Source organism: Trichechus manatus, unplaced genomic scaffold (genome assembly GCF_000243295.1).
Source record: "Trichechus manatus latirostris isolate Lorelei unplaced genomic scaffold, TriManLat1.0 scaffold00244, whole genome shotgun sequence".
NCBI lineage: Eukaryota > Metazoa > Chordata > Mammalia > Sirenia > Trichechidae > Trichechus > Trichechus manatus.
The window spans coordinates 669284-687800 of NW_004444180.1; the positions used below are offsets into that span (position 1 = coordinate 669284).

Here is an 18517-nt window from a genome sequence, read left to right on the forward strand (position 1 = left end):
GTCCCCGCCCAGTCCCGGCGCGGTCCCCGCCCAGTCCGGACACAGTCCCCGCCCAGTCCCGGCGCGGTCCCCGCCCAGACCCCCACCCCGACACTCCTCACGGGACTCTGGTGGGGACCGTGCCCTGCTCCCTGCGGCGAGCCTGGCAGCGGCTGTGCCCCACGGTCGGAGGGCGCGGCCATGTAAGAGGCAGCTGCGGCAGCGGGAAAACCTAGTACACCTTAACCCACTTTCGTTTTCATTCCATTCTTCACCTGAAAGTTTCATGGGGGAGGAAACACGTCTAAATCACTGGTAAATTTTTTTCCTGTGGAAAAAAGTCCACAAAAATTAGTAATTAAAAACGTAGAGCCAAAAATTAAAAACTGTGTGGAATCCTACAGCCATGGTTGCTGCCCTGCCTGCCTGACTGGAGTCAGTGCTCGTGGTGAGGATGGAGCGGGGTACTGGTCCCCCAGACAGCGCTGGGGAGGGGCTGCTCTCGAGAAGCCAAGGGGAACAAGCTGCGAAGTCCTACTCTGAAAACAGCACCTGTCCCAAACCACACTCCCAGGAGGAGAAGGGTGCACCAAGGCCCATCAGCTTCCTTCACTCGCTCCCTCTCTCAGGCGCCCAGGTGGGCGCAGCACAGCTCACCAGGGCTGCAGGCCCTCAGGCTCCCTCCCCCATCCTTTACAATACAGGCCGTCCGGATTACCAGCAGATTCTGCTCCTCGATCTGTCTGTAAGTCGAATTTGTAGTAAGTTGGAAGTTAGGTGCAGTTCGTATCTAACATCAGCTAGTCAAATGTTGGTGCTAGTACAGAGTGTACAATGCACCTTTCTATACTTACAGATACACTAACACATCTGTAATATAGTAATAATAATAGTTTGATGTGCATCACAAAGTAGTGCCTGTATGTTATTACGAACCACTGTATGTACTTTAAAAAATTTTAATATAATAGGCTTTATGGGGTTGGTTCGTAACTATGGGTTGTACGTAAGTTGGACGTTCGTAACCCAGGGACTGCCTGTAATCCAAAATCCCTTTTAATTTTTGGAGAAAAATTACAAAACCAGCAGCACTTGTCCAGTGACTGGGAAGGTTCCTGGCACCTAACTGGCTCCATTAGATTTAGGGACTAAGTGAAAGACAGTCTTCATTTTTAAATTAAGTTGATAATTCTTAAAAAGCACTTTTTCTAAGGTAACTCATGGTTAACGTAATTACAGTGCACCTCCCACCTTTCACAGGGGCCAGGCCGAGATCTTGGGGGGTCCACAGGTTCGCCTTCCCTGCACAACCGTGCTTGGTACCCACTGCTTTGGGGGCGTCTTCCTGGGGGCGCAGGGTGGAGCAGGGGCTCCATGCCCTGCCAGGTGACATGGTTCTGATGTTAGACTCAACGCGTTCAGACCCTAAGAGCGTTTCAACAAGACCCAAATAAGCTTCTGCAGCCCAGGGCGATGGATCGTGTGCTGGGCCACGTGCCCAGCCTTGCTCCTCATGCAGACAGATGGGAGGGCTAGCCTTCACAGTAGAACGCTCTCAAAACGAATGGATGTTCATTTTATCAAAATGCTGCTCGTTAGTATTCACTAGGAAAGACAGACCAAGCCCAGCCTCTATCCTCTATTTGTAAAAAGAAACGGAATCTTACAAATCAAGTAAAGAGAGCCACTGTGCGCTGTGAGGAGACTGCAGGTCTGGGGTTGTTTAGTGAGTGGCTCAGGGGGTCTGTAACTAGCCACGTGCAAGGAGAAGCAACATACATAAGCAGAAGCCTTGTAAGTACTTGGCGGCTATTTGAAAACTTTCTTCTCTTTATTTTGATGTGTAGGATTGTTAGTTTCCTTTCTGGTTACCTTAATATTTACCCCTATTTTTCTAAGTTTAAACCGCTCTTTTATTTCTTGATATCGCCTTGACTTCCTCTCCATATGAAAAATCTAAGTCTACATTTTTTAGTCCCTCTTTTTTGTTTTAATGTTGTCATCTTTCACATACTGACATCTCTGTTTCTCTATTTTCCGTGTTTTAGCTTTGATTTATTTTCGTGACTTTCCTATCTGGATTGATATCTGGTTGCTCTGTCCTGTTCTAGTCTTGGGTTGTTATCTGATGTTACTGATTTTCTAACTGGAGGATTCCCTTCAGTATTTCTTGTAATTTTGCTTTGGTTTTTGCAAATTCCCTAAACTTCTGTTTATCTGGAAATGCCCTAATTTCGCCATCATATTTGAGAGACAGTTTTGCTGTATATAATTCTTGGCTGGCAGTTTTTTTCCTTTAAGGCTTTATATATGTCATCCCATTGCCTTCCTGCCTGCATGGTTTCTGCTGAGTAGTCCGAGCTTAGTCTTATTGACTCTCTTTTGTAGATGCCTTTTCGGAAAACTTTCTTCTCTTTAGATAAACATTAAATATTTCCCTGGGCTCAGGTCAAGTGATTAATTTGCTTAGAAGAGCCTTCCTTCATATAAAACACATAAAATGCCCAAGATTCTCTTTGAAGGTAGTGAGGTACAAGTTCTAAATAAACAGAAATTCAGCCAAACTTCAACCAACTCCCTGCAACTACCAATCCTGAATTACTAAAGTGTGAGTAAAGGGGGTTTCATAGAACCTTCAAGCTCTGAGTGCAATAAACAAAACTGATCAATGGACAGACCCAAGCAAGCCCTCACTGGCCACGTTCATTCTGGGTGCACGGGGACGCGGTGAACACCGCCCTCAGCCTCTTCCTCCCTCCGGCCAGCCTCCCCCAGAGACTCAGCTTGAACAGAATGGAAAATTGCTCTCCTGACAGGCCCTTTCTCTATTTAAAGCTGGAATAGAGAGACTTTGGGAATATCAGAACTATATCCCACTTCTTCCTGATAAATTTGTTTAGAAGTTTCTGCTGATCTGAATTTAAGACAAAAGAAAGACTGGAGCAGCTTCGCCCTTCTGGGTTCTTCCACCCTTCAATCCCGTGCACCTGTGATACGAGCCAACTCCTCAGCACCCATGGACAGGGTACAACACAGATGTGAAATAACAATTAAAATAGACTTTAAAATGTGAATTGCATCCTTACCTTTTGAGATAATCTGAAAAAAACAAATCCATCTCTGAAAAGTTTTAAGAAATGTTCATGCTCAGCTGGATTGTATACTAGTTATAAACCAGTAGGCACTGAAAGATACGTTTTTAGAGTTTTAAGAGTCAGAACGGCTCGTAGGTCACCTGATCCAACAGTCCTTTGAGACTTAATGATCTTTACATTCATTTTAGAAGAAAATGTACAAATATGTTATAAAAGTTTATATTTGGCATCTTTTTCAAAATTTAAAGTGTCAGTCCTTAAGTGCTAAAGAATAGTTGAATATTTTATTACGATACAGAATCAAACAGATACTTCTTTAATACTGGTGACAACAAATTTCTAAGCTAAAACTATTCTTCCTAACAAACATTTTAAAGAAATTAGTACAAAATAAAATAAGATTTTTTTAAAAACCTAATGTCATGGATTGAACTGTGTCCCCCAAAATATGTGTGTAGCAACTTGGCTAGGTCATGATTCCCAGTATCGTATGATTGTGTAATCTGATCTGATTTCCTTATGCGTTGTAAACTCTTATCACTATGATGAGGTTATATGTGATCTCCTTATGTGTTGTAAATTCTATCACTGTGATGAGGTTATGCTGATGAGGTTTACAAGATTAGATACTGTCTTAATCCAATCTCTTTTGAGATATAAAAGACAGAAGCGAGCAGAGACACATGGGAACCTCACACCACCAAGAAAGCAGCGCTGGGAGCAAAGTGCGTCCTTTGGACCTGAGGTTCCTGCGCTGAGATGCTCCCAGACCAAAGGAAGACTGATGCATCACAAGGACCTTCCTCCAGAGCTGACAGAGAGAGAAAGCCTTCCCCTGGAGCTGACGCCCTGAATTTAGACTTGTAGCCTACTAGACTGTGAGAGAATAAATTTCTCTTCGTTAAAATTTGTGGTATTTCTGTTAGAGCAGCACTAGATGACTAAGACACCTAATACGGCAAAGACTAAATAGAATGATACAGTTGTTGACAGAAGTTTAGGAAATCAAAATCTCATCTCTCCTGGTGGGGGTGTGAATCAGGACAACCCTTCAGACAAAATCCTAAAACTGTTCATGCCCCTAAGACTATACAGTAGGGACAGGACAGTCTTTTTAACAAATGGTGTGGGAAAACTGGATATCCATATGCAAAAGAACAAAATTGGACTCTTACCTCATACCATATACAAAAATTCACTCAAAATGGATCAAATAATTAAATGTAAGAGCTAAAACCATAAAACTCTTAGAAGAAAACACGGGTAAATCTTCATGGCCTTGGACTGGGCAATGGTTTCTTAGATATTATAAGCACAAACAACAACAACAGAAAGATAAACTGGACTTCACTCATACGAAAAACTCCAGTACTTCAAAGAGCACTATTAGGAAAGTGAGAAGACAACCCACAGAACAGGGAAGACAGTTTCAAATCTTAGACTGATCAGGTTGCTGTTAGGCGCCACTTCAGGACATCCAGTGGAGTGCCGCCTCAGCCACGGGCCCAGAACACAGTCTCTCTGCAACCCTGCGGCCTCAGCCTGGCAGTAACCTTTCTGCAGCCCTCTCAACACGGAAACCAGAGCCTCCATGCACTCTGAGGGCTACACACCAATGCCAGCACCCAGACTCCCTCTGCAAGCTCACGTGGCCCACTGCTCTAAAGGCCTCCCGCCCTCACAAGCACCCAGAATCCCACTGCATGTCCGTATCACCAGTTTCTGATGGCCTGCTCCCTGATCTTCACTCCAAAAGGTTGCCTATTGCTGGCCTATAAACTCTAGGCCAGCTCCAACCGGCCCAAACAGCAAATTTCTCTGGTACCTTGTGAGCTGAACCACAACTTCTCTAGAAAGGTCTGAACCTCAGCCTTGCAGAGGGGGTCCCTTGCCAAACTTGTTCTTTCCTGGGTACCTTCCATCAGACATAGGGTGCCATATGGAGTGTCCTTATAGCTTACACCAAAAAAACCAAACTTTTTGCCCTCAAGTCGATTCCAACTCACAGCACAGCAACCCTACAGGACAGAGCAGAACTGGCCCATAGGGTTTCCAAGGAGTGGCTGGTGGATTGGAACTACTGACCTTTTGGTTAGTAGCTGAATGCTTAACCACTGCGCCACCAGGGCTCCTTATAGCTCACAGTTACTCTTTTATCACAGTTGATAATTCTTTATATTAAACTTCCCTTGTTTAACCTACTGTTTCTCCTATTGGATTCAGACTGCTACAGGAACCAAATGGAAATTATAAATCTAAAAAGTATAATAACTAAAATTAAAAAATGCACTAGATGGGCTTAACAGCATATTGGAGACAGCAAAATAAAGGATCTGTGAAGCTACAGACTGAGAAATAGAAATTATCCAATCTGAAGAGCAGAAAGAAAAAAAGATTGGTGGGGGGAGGCCAGAGTCTTGTGACTTACAGGACAATACCATGCTATCTAATATACATGTACTTGGAAGGAGTAGAGAGAGAAAATGGGCAGAAAAAGTACTTTAAGAAGTAGTGACTAAAATTCTTCCAAGCTGGATGAAAAACAACTTAGAGATACAAGAAGCTCAGCAAACCCCAAGAAGACTAAATAAGGAGAAAACCACCTAGGCATATCCTAGCCAAACTACTGCAAACAAAAACGGAAGAGAACATCTGGAAAGCAGCCAGAGACAAGACACATTTTGTGCAGGAGGACTACAATACGAATGACAGCTGACATCTCATCAGAAACTATGGAGGCCAGAAGACAGTGGAATGGCATCTTACATAAGTGCGGGGGGGGGGGGGGAGTGATAACCCAGAATTCTATATTGCCCAAAAGTGTCCTTCAAAAATAACCGTGAAATAGAGCCATTTCCAGATAAACAAAGGCTTAAAGAATTCATGAGCAGCAGACCTATGCTACAAGCAATGTAAAGGAAACTCTTTAGCCTAAAGATGTAGAAGATAGGAACGCTATCAAGCACCTTGACCCAAATGACATTCTAGAACACTACACTCAATAACTAAAGAAAATTCTTTCCTTTCAAGTGCACGTATATTTGTTCACCAAGACAAAGCACAAACTGAGTCATAAAATGTCTTAATAAGATTAAAATAATTGAAATAATATAGAGTTTATTCTCTAATTACAAAAGAATTACATTAGAAATTGTTAACAGTAAGAAATCTAGAAAATCCCTCAAATATCTGAAAATTAAACACACTTCTAAATAACCCAGGTCAAAGTCCAGAAGTAGATCTATATTTAAACCAACCGGCTTTCAACAAATGTCTCAAAGCAATTCAGTGGAGGACAGGAATGTATCATCCACGAACAGAACTGGAACTGGAAGAAAATCAACCTTGACCCGTTCATCATACCACACACAAAACTTAATTGGTGATGGATATATATTTCAACATGAAAGCTGGAACAATAAAAGCTTTTAGAAGAAAACGGGAATAACTTTATGACCTGGGGCAAAGATTCTTAGGACACAGGGAGCAATAACCATAAAACAAAGCACTGATAACTTAGAGGTCATCAAAACATAAATCTTCTGCTCATCACAAGACACCAACAAGAGAATGATTAAGTAAGCATGGGCTGGGAAAAATACACGTATCTGACAAAAGAATTGTACCAGCATATAAAAAGAATTCCTACAAATTAATAATGAAGACAAATAACCCAATTTAAAAAATGGGTAAAACACTAGCGGTGCCACAGATCACTTCTGTGTGGCCTTTCTAGCCACGGTCTTATACTCCCACAAAAGTGGTTGGGTGGGACTGTGTGACAGGGTAATTGTGGCCCACCAAGGGGATTGGTCAGTTTTGCCACCCTGCTGGGCTTGAAATGAGCCACCCCAGAGGCAGGAAACAGAAGAGACCCACCACCAAGGAAGAAGAGACCTGCAGAAGACAGCGCAGTGGGCTTCCTGGCCCATGGAGTGAAAAAGCTGAGCACCTTTGGGCAGAGACCGAGGGCCAGGGAAAGGTGCGCTGCAAGCACAGCTGGGAAGAGGCTGTCCTGATGGAAGAACTGTATCCTTTAGTGTTCCTGAGCCTGAATTGTAACCTGTTACTTCCCTAATAAACCCCATAATCGTAAGTATGGTCCATGAGTTCGGTGTGGCCATTGCAACGAGTTATCGAGCCCAGCAAAGAAATAGAGAGTGCTGTGGAAGGGACGGCTGGTGTTAGAATTGGTAAAGATGGCGGAGATAGGAGGCACGTCGACCCCTGCCACATAGGAATCAGCTTTGGGCTGTTGATCTTGATTCTCCTTCCCCCGTGTGAAGTTAGAGGAGGTCAGATACTGCCCTCATGCCGTGCTGACGCACTTGAACAGGTATTTCACAAAGGAAAAACAGAAATGGCCAATAAACACATAAAAAGCTGTTCAACATCATTAGTCACCAGGGAAATAAAAATGAAAACCAGTATCATACACCACTACATACCCACTAGGATGATACAAGTTAAAAGGACTGATATTATCATGTGTTGGCAAGAATGTGGAGCAACTGGAACCCCCATACGCTGCTGGTGGGAATGCAAAATGATGCAGCCACTTGGGAAACAATTTCTTAAAGAGGTAAACATACATCTATACTATGACCAGCAATTCCATTCCTGGGTATATACCCGAGAGAAATGAAGACAGATTTCCACAAAAAGACTTGTACAAGAATGTCCACAGCAACTTTATTCGTAATAGCCTCAAGCTGGAAAGTCGCTAAGTGTCCATCAATAGGAGAATGGATTAAAAAACCTGTAGCATATTTATACAGTGAGATACTCCTCAACTATAAAAGAGAATGAACTATTAATACATACCACATGGATGACTCTCAAAAGTGTCATGTTGAGCAAAATAAACAAGATACAAAAGAGTACATACTGCAAATCCCACTTACATGAGGTTCTGGAACAGTCCAAACTGATCTCTGTCAACAGAAATCATGTTTTATGGTTATTTTTGTCTGTGCCTATCAGGTGGGGACTGACCAGAAGAGGGCACGAGAGAACTTTCTGGAGGGACGGAAGTGTTCTGAATTGTGACTGGATGTATACATTCATCAAAACTCATTGAACTGTACACTTAAGATCTAGGCATTTCACTGTATATAAATTTTACCTCAATTAATAAATATAAAAAAAGGACTCACGGCAAAATGTTAACAGTTATTATCTTTGGATAAAGAGATTACAGATTTTGTTTTGTTTTGCCCTTAGGCTTTTCTGTTTTCTACAGATATTAGCACTAAGTATGTATTAGTTTGGAATTACACTTTTTAAAAAAGCATTGTAAATTAAAATAACATTTTTCTTCCTTGAAAACAAAGTAATCACATATTAAGAAATGATTTAGAAAATTAAGAATCTGAGAAACTCTTCTCTGCTCTAGTCTATAAAAAGTAGCAATTAGTGAAAAACCTAAATTTCTTATGTAGATTTGGTGGGAAAAAAATTAATTTCATTTTTGTGTATAAACCAAAGCCCACATTTACCATAACTGAAAAAGCTGAAGTTAAAAAAAAAAAAAAGATACACCACTATTCTGTCATACAGACTTCAGAACTCCCATCTGTGAAGTCCTGTCTGTGCCAAGCAGAAGAGACCCCCACACCCTGGGTCCTTTCCTCTCATGCCCAATTCCCTGCAACACACAGTATCTCCCGTGCTGGGCTTAAGCTACAAAAAGTAGCTCAGTGACCACAGCTTTCCTCCGCATTACTCTAACTCTAGTAGTTTATCTTTGGTATACTAATGCTGGCCCAGCCTGACCACTGCATTACCTGGACGTTTTTAGCCCCAAGTAACCTGGTGAGCCTCCACTGCTCAGTAAGAAATCAAAGGGGTAGGAGAGAGTTTGTTTATGCCGCAACAATATGAGGCTGCAGGAGAAAGTTTCTAGCACAGTGCTTTGTGAACCTTGATGAAACGTGGTTCGTGACCCTGCTGAGGAACGTTCCAGAAGCCAGAATGTGAAGTACTCAAAACAGCTCCCCAGAGATGAGGAGACAGGCTCAGAGGCGCTTTAAGATGGCCGATGGGCACGGCTTAGCTACAAGGAAGGGGACGGGTAAAGAAGCACGACGAGCCTCCCCCGATGACCACCTGCACTCATGGGCACACCAGATGATTTTGTTCCAAACAGAATAAAACATAAGACACGCTCCCACCATTTGGAGAAAAGTGGCCAGTATGAATAACGGCCATAACAGCTGAGTGGTAGAAAATAGTGGCTTAACTGCATAAAATTTTTTTCTCTTTTGCAATAAACCAATCTCACTAAAAGCAAAAACACCTTACCAACAGCAGCCGTCACTTATCTACAAGGTAAGTGTCATGTGTAGATGGTCCTCCGATTTCCCCACGTAAGCAAAGGCAGCCACCACACGCCAGGGGCAGGAGCCGGCCCAGGACACCGAGGGAGCGGCACAGATCCCCATGTGTCCACGCTGGCCTTACCTCTTTCCTCTCTGCGTCAGCCTGGACCTTGGCATGGGCCACGGCGGCTTCTCGGTAGGAGCTGGCCTGCTTGGCCTGTTCAAACAGCGCCTTCAGCTGCTGCGCCGTGTTCAGCAGGGAGTTAACCATCTCCTCCAGGTACAGCCAGCTCCGCTGCTCCGACATCTCCAGCCCGTTGACCACTGTGGGAGACACAGCTTTGGTGGGGGTGGAGGGTGGGACCGCCAGGGCGGGCAGGGATGTCAACACTAGAATGTTTTGGAAGCAAAATAAAACAAGAGATTAATACATTCCCTAGCTTCAAAGGGCCCTCAATTAAAGACTCGTCAAAGGTGCAGGTAGAGGATGGAGTGACCACAGAGTGTGAACAGCTGCACAGCGGGGACCAGGGATCAGACGGGGCACCTGTGTTCACTCCTGACTCCGACGGCCATCCTCACTTTCAGGAAAGACACGCAAATGCATTCCGGACGACGTCAGCAACTTACACTCAAATACTTCTTTGTACCATATTTGCAACTTACGTGTAAGTTTAAGATAGTTTCAAATTTTTATAGAAACAAACTCTGGTACATCCATACAACTGAATATGATTCAGAGCTAAAAAGAAATGAGCTATTAACCTGGGAAGGACATGGAGGAACCATAAATGCACATCGCTGAGTCAAAGAAGCCAGGCTGCAGAGCTACATACTGTGCAATTCCAACTGAGGGAGACCAGGGACAGTGAACAGACTGTGGTTACCAGGGGCTCAGGGGACAACGAAGAGGGAGCACGGGGGACAGGACGCTCAGCCTGGGAAAGACGGAGGAGCCGGCAGAGGAGACGGAGAGCTGGCAAGGAAGGCACGCATGGGACGTGCACCTGGGACCTGATAGGGTGCGGGCCACAGAGGGAGGACGGGGGTCTGACCGCCTTGACCTCGGGTGGCCGTGTTGGAGAAGGGACGGCCTGCGGGGAGAGGGAGGGAAGGGACTGAAGACAGAGCGCAGGGCTGCCAGGTGGTTCCTGGAAGGGCGAGGACCTGGAGGTCTTGGAGGGAGACGGTAACGGGGCTGTCTGTTGTTCTGTGTTCTAAGATGGGAGACCACACGTGCACCCACAGAAATGAGGCGGGGGGAGCGGCCAGTCAGGGCACAGGGAGCCTGCCTTGCACGGGGCTGGGATGGACAGCGGGAGGGGTTCTCTATGCGAATCCTAACTGCTTGCTGCTTTCTGTCTTTCTTTTTAGGCTGGGGTGTTTGTCTTTTCCTGATTGAGATAACCTTTTATACTAGGGATATTATTTTTGGTCTGTTACATATAAAGCAAGTATTGCATTTTAAAGAATTAAACAATAAGGAAACAAAAAGACAGTAATAGTTATTGAGGATGTGGAGAAACTGAAACCCTCGCCCACTGCTGGTGGGAATGTAAAATGGCATAGCTGCTGTGGAAAACGGTCTGGTGGTTCCTCAGAAAGTTAAACCCAGAATCACCTTATGACCCAGCAATTCCACTCCTGAGTATATACCTAAGAGCCCTGAGAGTAGAGACTCAGACAGATAGCTGTACACCAATGCCCACAGCAGCATCGTTCACGACAGCCCAAAGACGGACACAATCCAAGTGTCCATCAACAGATGGAAGGGCAGGCAAAATGTGGGACACACACAATGAGTCTCATTCGGCCGTACAAAGGAATGCCGTTCTAACGCCGGCTGTGACATGGAGGAACCCTGGAGTCGCCATTCGCAGTGAAATAAGCCAGACACAAGACCATGCATATTGCGTGATCCCGCTTATATGAGGGCCTAGGAGAGGCAAACACAGAGACGGAGAGCAGGTTAGAGGTGACCAGGGACTGGGGGCAAGGGGGCTTGTTTAGCGAGTTCAGCTGAGTCTGTGTTTGGGATAAGAAAGATCTGGAATTAGATAGTGGTGATGGTGACATAACTGTGAATACACTGAACTGCACACTCAGAAATGGTCAAAACGGTAAATTCTACGTTATACATATTTTACCACAATTTTTTTTTTTTAAACTGAATATGTGACACGGCCAAGACCTGCAAGTAGCACAAAGGCCCTGAAGAAGCCTAACTGCCTTCTCTGGGGAGGGGCTCTACGGCGACCAGTCTCCTCGACCTTTCTGCGTTTTAAAATCCACTCTGAGCATGTGTCAGCCCTCCGCTGAGGATAAACAATCAAGGGACTACAGTTCTCAAGACTGTCCAACGAGAGGGTTATCACCGTGCTCCCGAGATGACTGGAAACAGCAGGGCCCTGAGAGTCGCTGACCCTACCCACCCGCCCAGCGCAGGAGGGCCCCTCCCTGCAAAGGGCCAGGAGTGGACAGTCCAGGCCTCGCAGGCCCCACGGCCTCTCTGGCGGCTACTCAGCTCTGCGGCTGCCGCCACAGACAGTACGTAAGCCAAAGTCGCGGCTGTGTGCCAATAAACTTCAATTACAGACACAGCAGCTGGTGCACCTGGCTGGTCCCTTATCTAATGCATCACGGGAAAAAGCCCAAACAAACCCCTGCTTTACAAGGAGGGGCTCTGAGGGCTGGGGGCAAGGGGCAATGGGGAATTGCTGTTTAACGGGTTTAACTGAGCCTCTGATGCCCGGTGAGTTCTTCAAGCTTACCTATCTTGGGATGAGACGTGGGCAAGGCGGCTTCTGGGAACGGGGCCATCTGACAGCTGTCCTGGTAGCCGGGGTAGTGGGGCTCGGGGTGGCTGACCCTGCACGGGGGCTGCACGCCTGCTTCCTGCACTGTTGGGTGAAAAGGGGACAGACGGCCCGGTGACCTGGTGTGGCGGCAGGTGTTCGTCTCACTGTCTGAGGCTGCGCCGCCGTGAAACACGGTGCGTGAGCTGTTCCAACAACTCGGGGACATACCAGGTGAAATGAACACATTATGAACTAGTTCCACCCGTTCTTCTTCCTGTGTGCGACATGGCTCCCAGAATAGTTACAACTACCCCGTGCTCACGCTGTACTTCTACCAGACTGTGCTAGTCTGAAGCCGAAGCTGGCAAACTCTGCACAGAGCCGGACAGTAAGTACTTCTGCCTCTGCAGGCCCGATGGTCTCTATCCTGACCACTCAGCACATCAGCGAGCAGGTGACCCAGGCTGGCGTGGGTGACCCGGGCTGGCGGTAATGTGCCCGATACTCAGCACAACCTCCTGCTGGACCCCGTTAGGCCTGTCAGAGATGAGGGAACCAGGTGCAGGCGGCTGAGTGACTTCCCAGGTCTCATCCAGTAGCGGTGAAGGCATAGCTGTCCCCAGGTGTCTGATTCCAGGGCCCCCATCTTCAACCCACAGCCCTGTCTGATGGCAAAGTGTGTAGAGATGAGGGTGTGGTGCTGTCATGGGGAGGGAGTGGGGAGGCAGGAGGACTGATGATGGGGTACGGGCAGGAGATGAGGGAGGGACGGACTCTATGCAGACCAGGTGTTCAGAGGTAAACTGAGAACGGTCAGGAGAGGCAGAGCCGTGGGGACCCTGGATCTGGCCGTGCCTCTGCCAGGATGGTGACACCATCACTGAGGGAACGGGGTGGTCAGCATTGAGGGGCTCCCATCATCTGCTGGGGGGAGACCCTTCCACAAACCTCAGGGAGGGGTGGATACACAGAACGAGGCTAGAGGGAGAAAGGCAGTGGATGTAAAGGAGGTACCAGCAGCCTACAGGCCTCGCGGGAATTCTGCCTGGGCCCACAGTGAGCCGCAGGGCCAGGAACCTCTCGTCCCCCTGGGTGTCTGGAGCATGTGGCCTCAAGTGCTACCTCAGAAGACACAGACTCTTGGCCCCAGCCCTGCGGCTGTATCAGTCCCCATGCTCACAGACTCACGGGCACCGTAACCCCACCGTCCAGGCCCTCGTCCAGGTGAACAACGGCACACCTTGCCCTTGTGACATCTCCAGGGCCTTGCTGTCCCGCCAAGGCCCCTCGACGCAGTCCTGCACCTGCAGCCCGTGGCCTCGTCTTCCACACACCCAGTCCCCACCAATACCCACCTGCTCGTCAGCCTGCAGACACCCCCCAAGGCAAACCCCAACAGTAGCACCACACGCCACCCTCGTGGGGGATGTCTCATGCACGCACGAGGACCACTCACCTGTGGCTCCAGCGAAGACATCGCCCTGGGCTGGACTCTCCGATATGACGGCCGTGGCCTCCACAGTGGATGCCCGGTCAAAGGTCAGCGCGCCAGAGGTAGTGATCTGTCCTGAGGGGGTCACGGTGACTGGAAAGCAGAGCCTGACTTACTGAGAAGCCGGGGCACGAGGCTGGCTTGTGGTGCGGGTGCCCGTCTGACCACCAGCACCAGCCCTCACACAGGTGGGGGTTGTAGAAAGGCTGGGGCCAGGCCACAGGGGGCACTGCACGTGTCCCCCACATGTGGACAAACACCTCCATGTGAGGGACCGTGAGGCCCGGCAACCATGTCCCCCACACCTGGACAAACAGCTCCATGTGAGGGACCATGAGGCCCGGCAACCATGTCCCCCACAAGTGGACAAACACCTCCATGTGAGGGACCATGAGGCCCGGCAACCGTGTCCCCCACACCTGGACAAACAGCTCCATGTGAGGGACCATGAGGTCCGGCAAATGTGTCCCCCACACGTGAACACCTCCGTGTGAGGAACTATGAGGCCTGGCAACCATGTCCCCCACACACAGATACCGCCATGTGAGGGACCGTGAGGCCCAGCAACCATGTTCCCCACACCTGGACAGACACCTCCATGTGAGGGACCGTGAGGCCCGGCAACCATGTTCCCCACACCTGGACAGACACCTCCATGTGAGGGACCGTGAGGCCCGGCAACCGTGTCCCCCACGTGCAGACAAACAGCTCCACGTGAGGGACCGTGAGGCCCAGCATCCATGTCCCCCAAACGTGGACAAACACCTCCACGTGAGGGACCGTGAGGCCCGGCAACCGTGTCCCCCAAACACGGACAAATACCTCCATGTGAGGGACCATGAGGCCTGGCAACCGTGCCACCCACACACAGACACCTCCATGTGAGGGACCGTGAGGCCCGGCAACCGTGCCACCCACGGGGAGGGAACCAGGCGACCGGGTGGAGATGAGGAGGCTTCCACCATGTGCCCACTTAACCTTTTTTTCATTTTTTGAATTTTGAACCATGTGCATGTATTGCCAAATCAGAAAATGAAAAATAAAACAAAATTTAAAATACTTTAAAAAACACTTTGCAGTTTAAATTAAGGAAAAACATCTTCATCTCAGAGGCTCTCAGCCCAAGCCCTGGCTCTGCCGTGCTAGAGGCCCATCCACGGCGTGTCCCCTCCTGGCCGGCAGCTTGAGGATGCCACCCGCCTCGGGCGTCACTATGCTGGGCTCGTCTGCGCTCACCCCACAGGTCGGGGTGAGAGGGCCAGTGGGCGCTTCAGAGAGAAATGTCTCTACAAGCGCAAAAAGCCAGCCTCACAGCATCTAACAAAGACCTGCTACTAACACATTTCTCCACGACGGCCCTGCCCATCCCTAAGTCTTCGCTCCTCTGTGCTTTCTTCCTCCATCCCCCTGCCTAGACGTCTCGCCAGTTCTACAGACAACTGAGGGAACCCAAAGATGGGGGTGTTGTGCTGACCACCTTCTGGGAAAAAGCCTGGATGGAAAAAGATGGACCTTCCGGGTGCAGCGGCTCCCAGCAGTCCATGTCCAGTTCATTAGAAACTGTTTACTGGGGACACACCACAGGGCCGCATCTGCCAGCCAGGAAACACGGAGTGCACACTGCATCCCAGGGACGCCCAGGACGCATCAGTGTGTCCCTGTGCTCAGGCGTGCCACTCCCAGGGAGCTGGCAGCACTGAGGACAGGGAGGCCCTGGCCCAGAGGCGCCCGACAACAAGACAACACACAAAGGCAGGTCATCAGAGGAAGAAGATGGCGGGTGTTTGCCACCCTTCCAGCCTGCAAGGCCTGCTTTAAACTGAGACGCCCACAGCTAAATGTGGCCACGGGTGTGGGCTGAGGGCACCCTCAGTGAAGAGAGAGCTCCATTTTACTAGCACTTACAGGTGGTGGCGGCCGTGGCTGGGAGCAGCGTGATGTTTTTTGGAGAATCCTTCTTGACCGGGGTGGTAGGCATCTCGTTTTCCTTCTTGCGCCGTTTGTAAGGTACGAAAAGCCTGACTGGCCCACTCTGGGGAGGAAAGTCTGATCAGACACAGAAAATGCTGGCAGGCAGCATGGGGCTTCCTGCTCCCCTCCCGCCTTTCGGGGCGCCCTCCTCCTGGTCCTGACGCCGTGGCCCGCAGCACAGCGGCCAGCTGCACCCAGTCCTGCCTCCCTCAGGCCCCAAACTCCTCAGGGGACAGAAAGAACACAAGATTGACGGCACTGCCAACAAGGAAGAGTGCCATCAACAGATTGGATTTCCAGGAACTCCTAGAAGACAAAGCGAGTGGGGACCAAGTGAAGGAGAAACAAAAAAGCCACATGGGGAGAAGAACGTTCCGGCACCAACGAGGGCGAGCCCATGCTCCGTCACGGGGGACGACTAACCGGGCCAGAGCCAAGGGGCCCGGTCCGGGAGACGGACAGGGTCTGTGAAGAAGGCCCCAGCCAGCAGATGTGAGGGCATCTACCATTCTCCCAGAGCTGCCCACCTGTGATGCCTCCCTGCTGTCACAGGAGACTCACGCACTGTGATGCCACACGGGACATGGGACACGCGTGCTGAACACACAGACCTGTGGACGATTTGCAGGTGGAAACACAGAAGCAAACGATCCTGCGGAGGTTACACACGGCATCTGCAAGGTTAGGAACCGCCCGCTGAGGGCCGAGTGCTGCATTAGGTGCAAGACGGGAGTCTGGGGAGAAACTGACGCAGAGACCGCAGAATGCCTGCCTCTCCCCACAGCACGGATCAGAGAGGACCCTGCTGGGCGTGACCGACTGTGGCACACGTCTCTCCCGGCGGCCTGGGGCTGGGCACCCCCTTGCAGCAGACAGTGACCGAGAGAAGCCACAATTCAGGGAGAAAATGCCAGCTCAGGGCCCCCCAACTACCAGCTGTGACCAGTGGCCTTGAAGCTGGCTAGTGGGGTGACCAGAGTTTTCAAAGTTGGAAACGAACTGGAAAGCATCAAGTACCCATCCCAAGGAGGAGAACCCTGGGTGGGGGGTGGGCATGTGTCAACCGTCAGGAGATACACTGGAGTCCACCGCTGTGGCGACTGTGTCCATCCATCTCATGGAGGGCTTCCCTCCTCTTCCCTGACCCTCTACTTTACCAACCATGACGACCTTTTCTAGCGCTGGGTCTTTCCTGATGACGTGTCCAAAGTAAGCAAGCCAACATCTCGCCATCCTCGCTTCTAAGGAGCATTCTGGCTTATTTCCTCCAGAACTGATTTGTTCATTTTTCTGGCAGTCCACGGTACAGTCAATATTCTTCAACACCACAGTTAGAACACAATAATTCTTCTTCTGTCTGCTTTTTTCACTGTCCAGCTTTCGCATGCATATGAAGTAACTGAAAAGACCATGGCTTTAGTCAGACGCACCTTAGCCATTAAAGTGACATCTTTGCTTGTTAAGATTCTAAAGAGGCAGATATGCCCAATGCAATACATTGATTTCTTGACTGCTGCTTCCGTGGACATTGATGGTTGATTCAAGTAGAATGAAGCTCTGCTAGACTAGGACACAAACACTTTACATATATACATACATACATGTATATATGTGTGTGTCTGTATACGTACATACGTGTGTGTGTGTATATATAAATATATATATAGTGACAGCATTAGAGTTAAAATGAGGACCCCTGTGGTGCAAACAGTTAAGTGTTCAGGTGCCAACCAAAAGGCTGGCAGTTTGAACTCACCCAGCGGCTCCATGGGACAAAGACCTAGCGATCCGCTCCCATAAAGGTAACGGTCTAGAAAACTTTATGGGGCAGTTCTACTCTGTCACATGGGGACACTCTAAGTTACAATTGACTCAACAGCACCTACAATAACAACAGGCTTTAAAAGGTGGAAAATCATAATCTTGAGATGGGGAGGCCTTTCCAAACAGGAACCCAGACACCACAACAGAAAAGCACATCTGACGACATGAAATCTAAAACCTCTAAGGACACGCGCATCAAAGCGAAGTCAAGATACAAGAATCCAGGGGGAAGTATTTGCAATACTCACGATATAAAAGCATTCATCTAATTCAGTAATAAAAACCAAAAGTACCAATAGAAAAATGATCTAGTGATAGAAACAATCCATGGAAAAAAGAAATGAAAATGAGCAGCTGATACTTTGAAATACATTCATTCCTGCTAATAACTAAGGAAATATAAGTTTAAGCATAAAGTCTCCTTTAGCCCCAGGACGACACCTCTAATGTCTGCTTTTGGCAGGAACACGGGGACACGGGCATTCCAGCCCTGCTGTCAGTCGGGCCTGCGCGGGCTTCTGGGACGGTGGTCTGGGGGTGTCTGTAAGAATCCTAACCCGACACACACCCTATGGTCCCCCAGTCTCCTTCTGAGACTCTCCTGCAGAAATAACCCCAAATGTACACAAGGCTGTACACACAGGGATGTCTACCATAGTGCTGTCTGTAACAGTCAGACCGAGGAAATAAAACTAAGCGGCAGAGGGCCCCACGTAGTCAGTTACAAGGAGGAGATCCGGAAGCAGCCTAGAGTGTTGTTAGGCAAACAAGCTGTAGAACGGTACATACAATGTTAACAACAGCCACCAGGTATTTGTACACAAATCAGGACTTGAAACTGGTTTGAACCAGTTTAGTCATAGCCAACCAACGGAAATGGACACAGACCCGGAGTCTTCAAAATTTGGGTGATCCGGAACAATAACCGAACGGGAAAAATTACAGGTTGAAGTCCTGGAACGGGAGACTGGGAAGGGGTGCAGTGAGCCCTTTTAGGAGCCTGATGCGTGAGACTGAGTTAACACCAGGACTGAGGAG

General features: G+C 48.5%; 1 protein-coding gene across 2 annotated transcripts in view; it reads right to left on the bottom strand.

Annotated features, from left to right (window-relative positions):
* The window catches only part of DEAF1 (DEAF1 transcription factor), a 50584-nt gene that overhangs the window by 12876 nt on the left and 19191 nt on the right, over positions 1-18517 (bottom strand). The window contains exons 6-10 of one of the 2 annotated variants that reach the window (XM_012559412.2): positions 13649-13777; positions 12166-12294; positions 9537-9784; positions 8853-8860; positions 5762-5768 (exon numbers count right to left, since the gene is read on the bottom strand). In XM_012559412.2, coding sequence (XP_012414866.1) covers positions 5762-5768; positions 8853-8860; positions 9537-9784; positions 12166-12294; positions 13649-13777 — 521 coding nt within the window. Of the gene's footprint in view, positions 1-5761; positions 5769-8852; positions 8861-9536; positions 9785-12165; positions 12295-13648; positions 13778-15589; positions 15717-18517 lie in introns of both variants that reach the window. The other variant, XM_023724380.1, reaches the window with a different exon arrangement.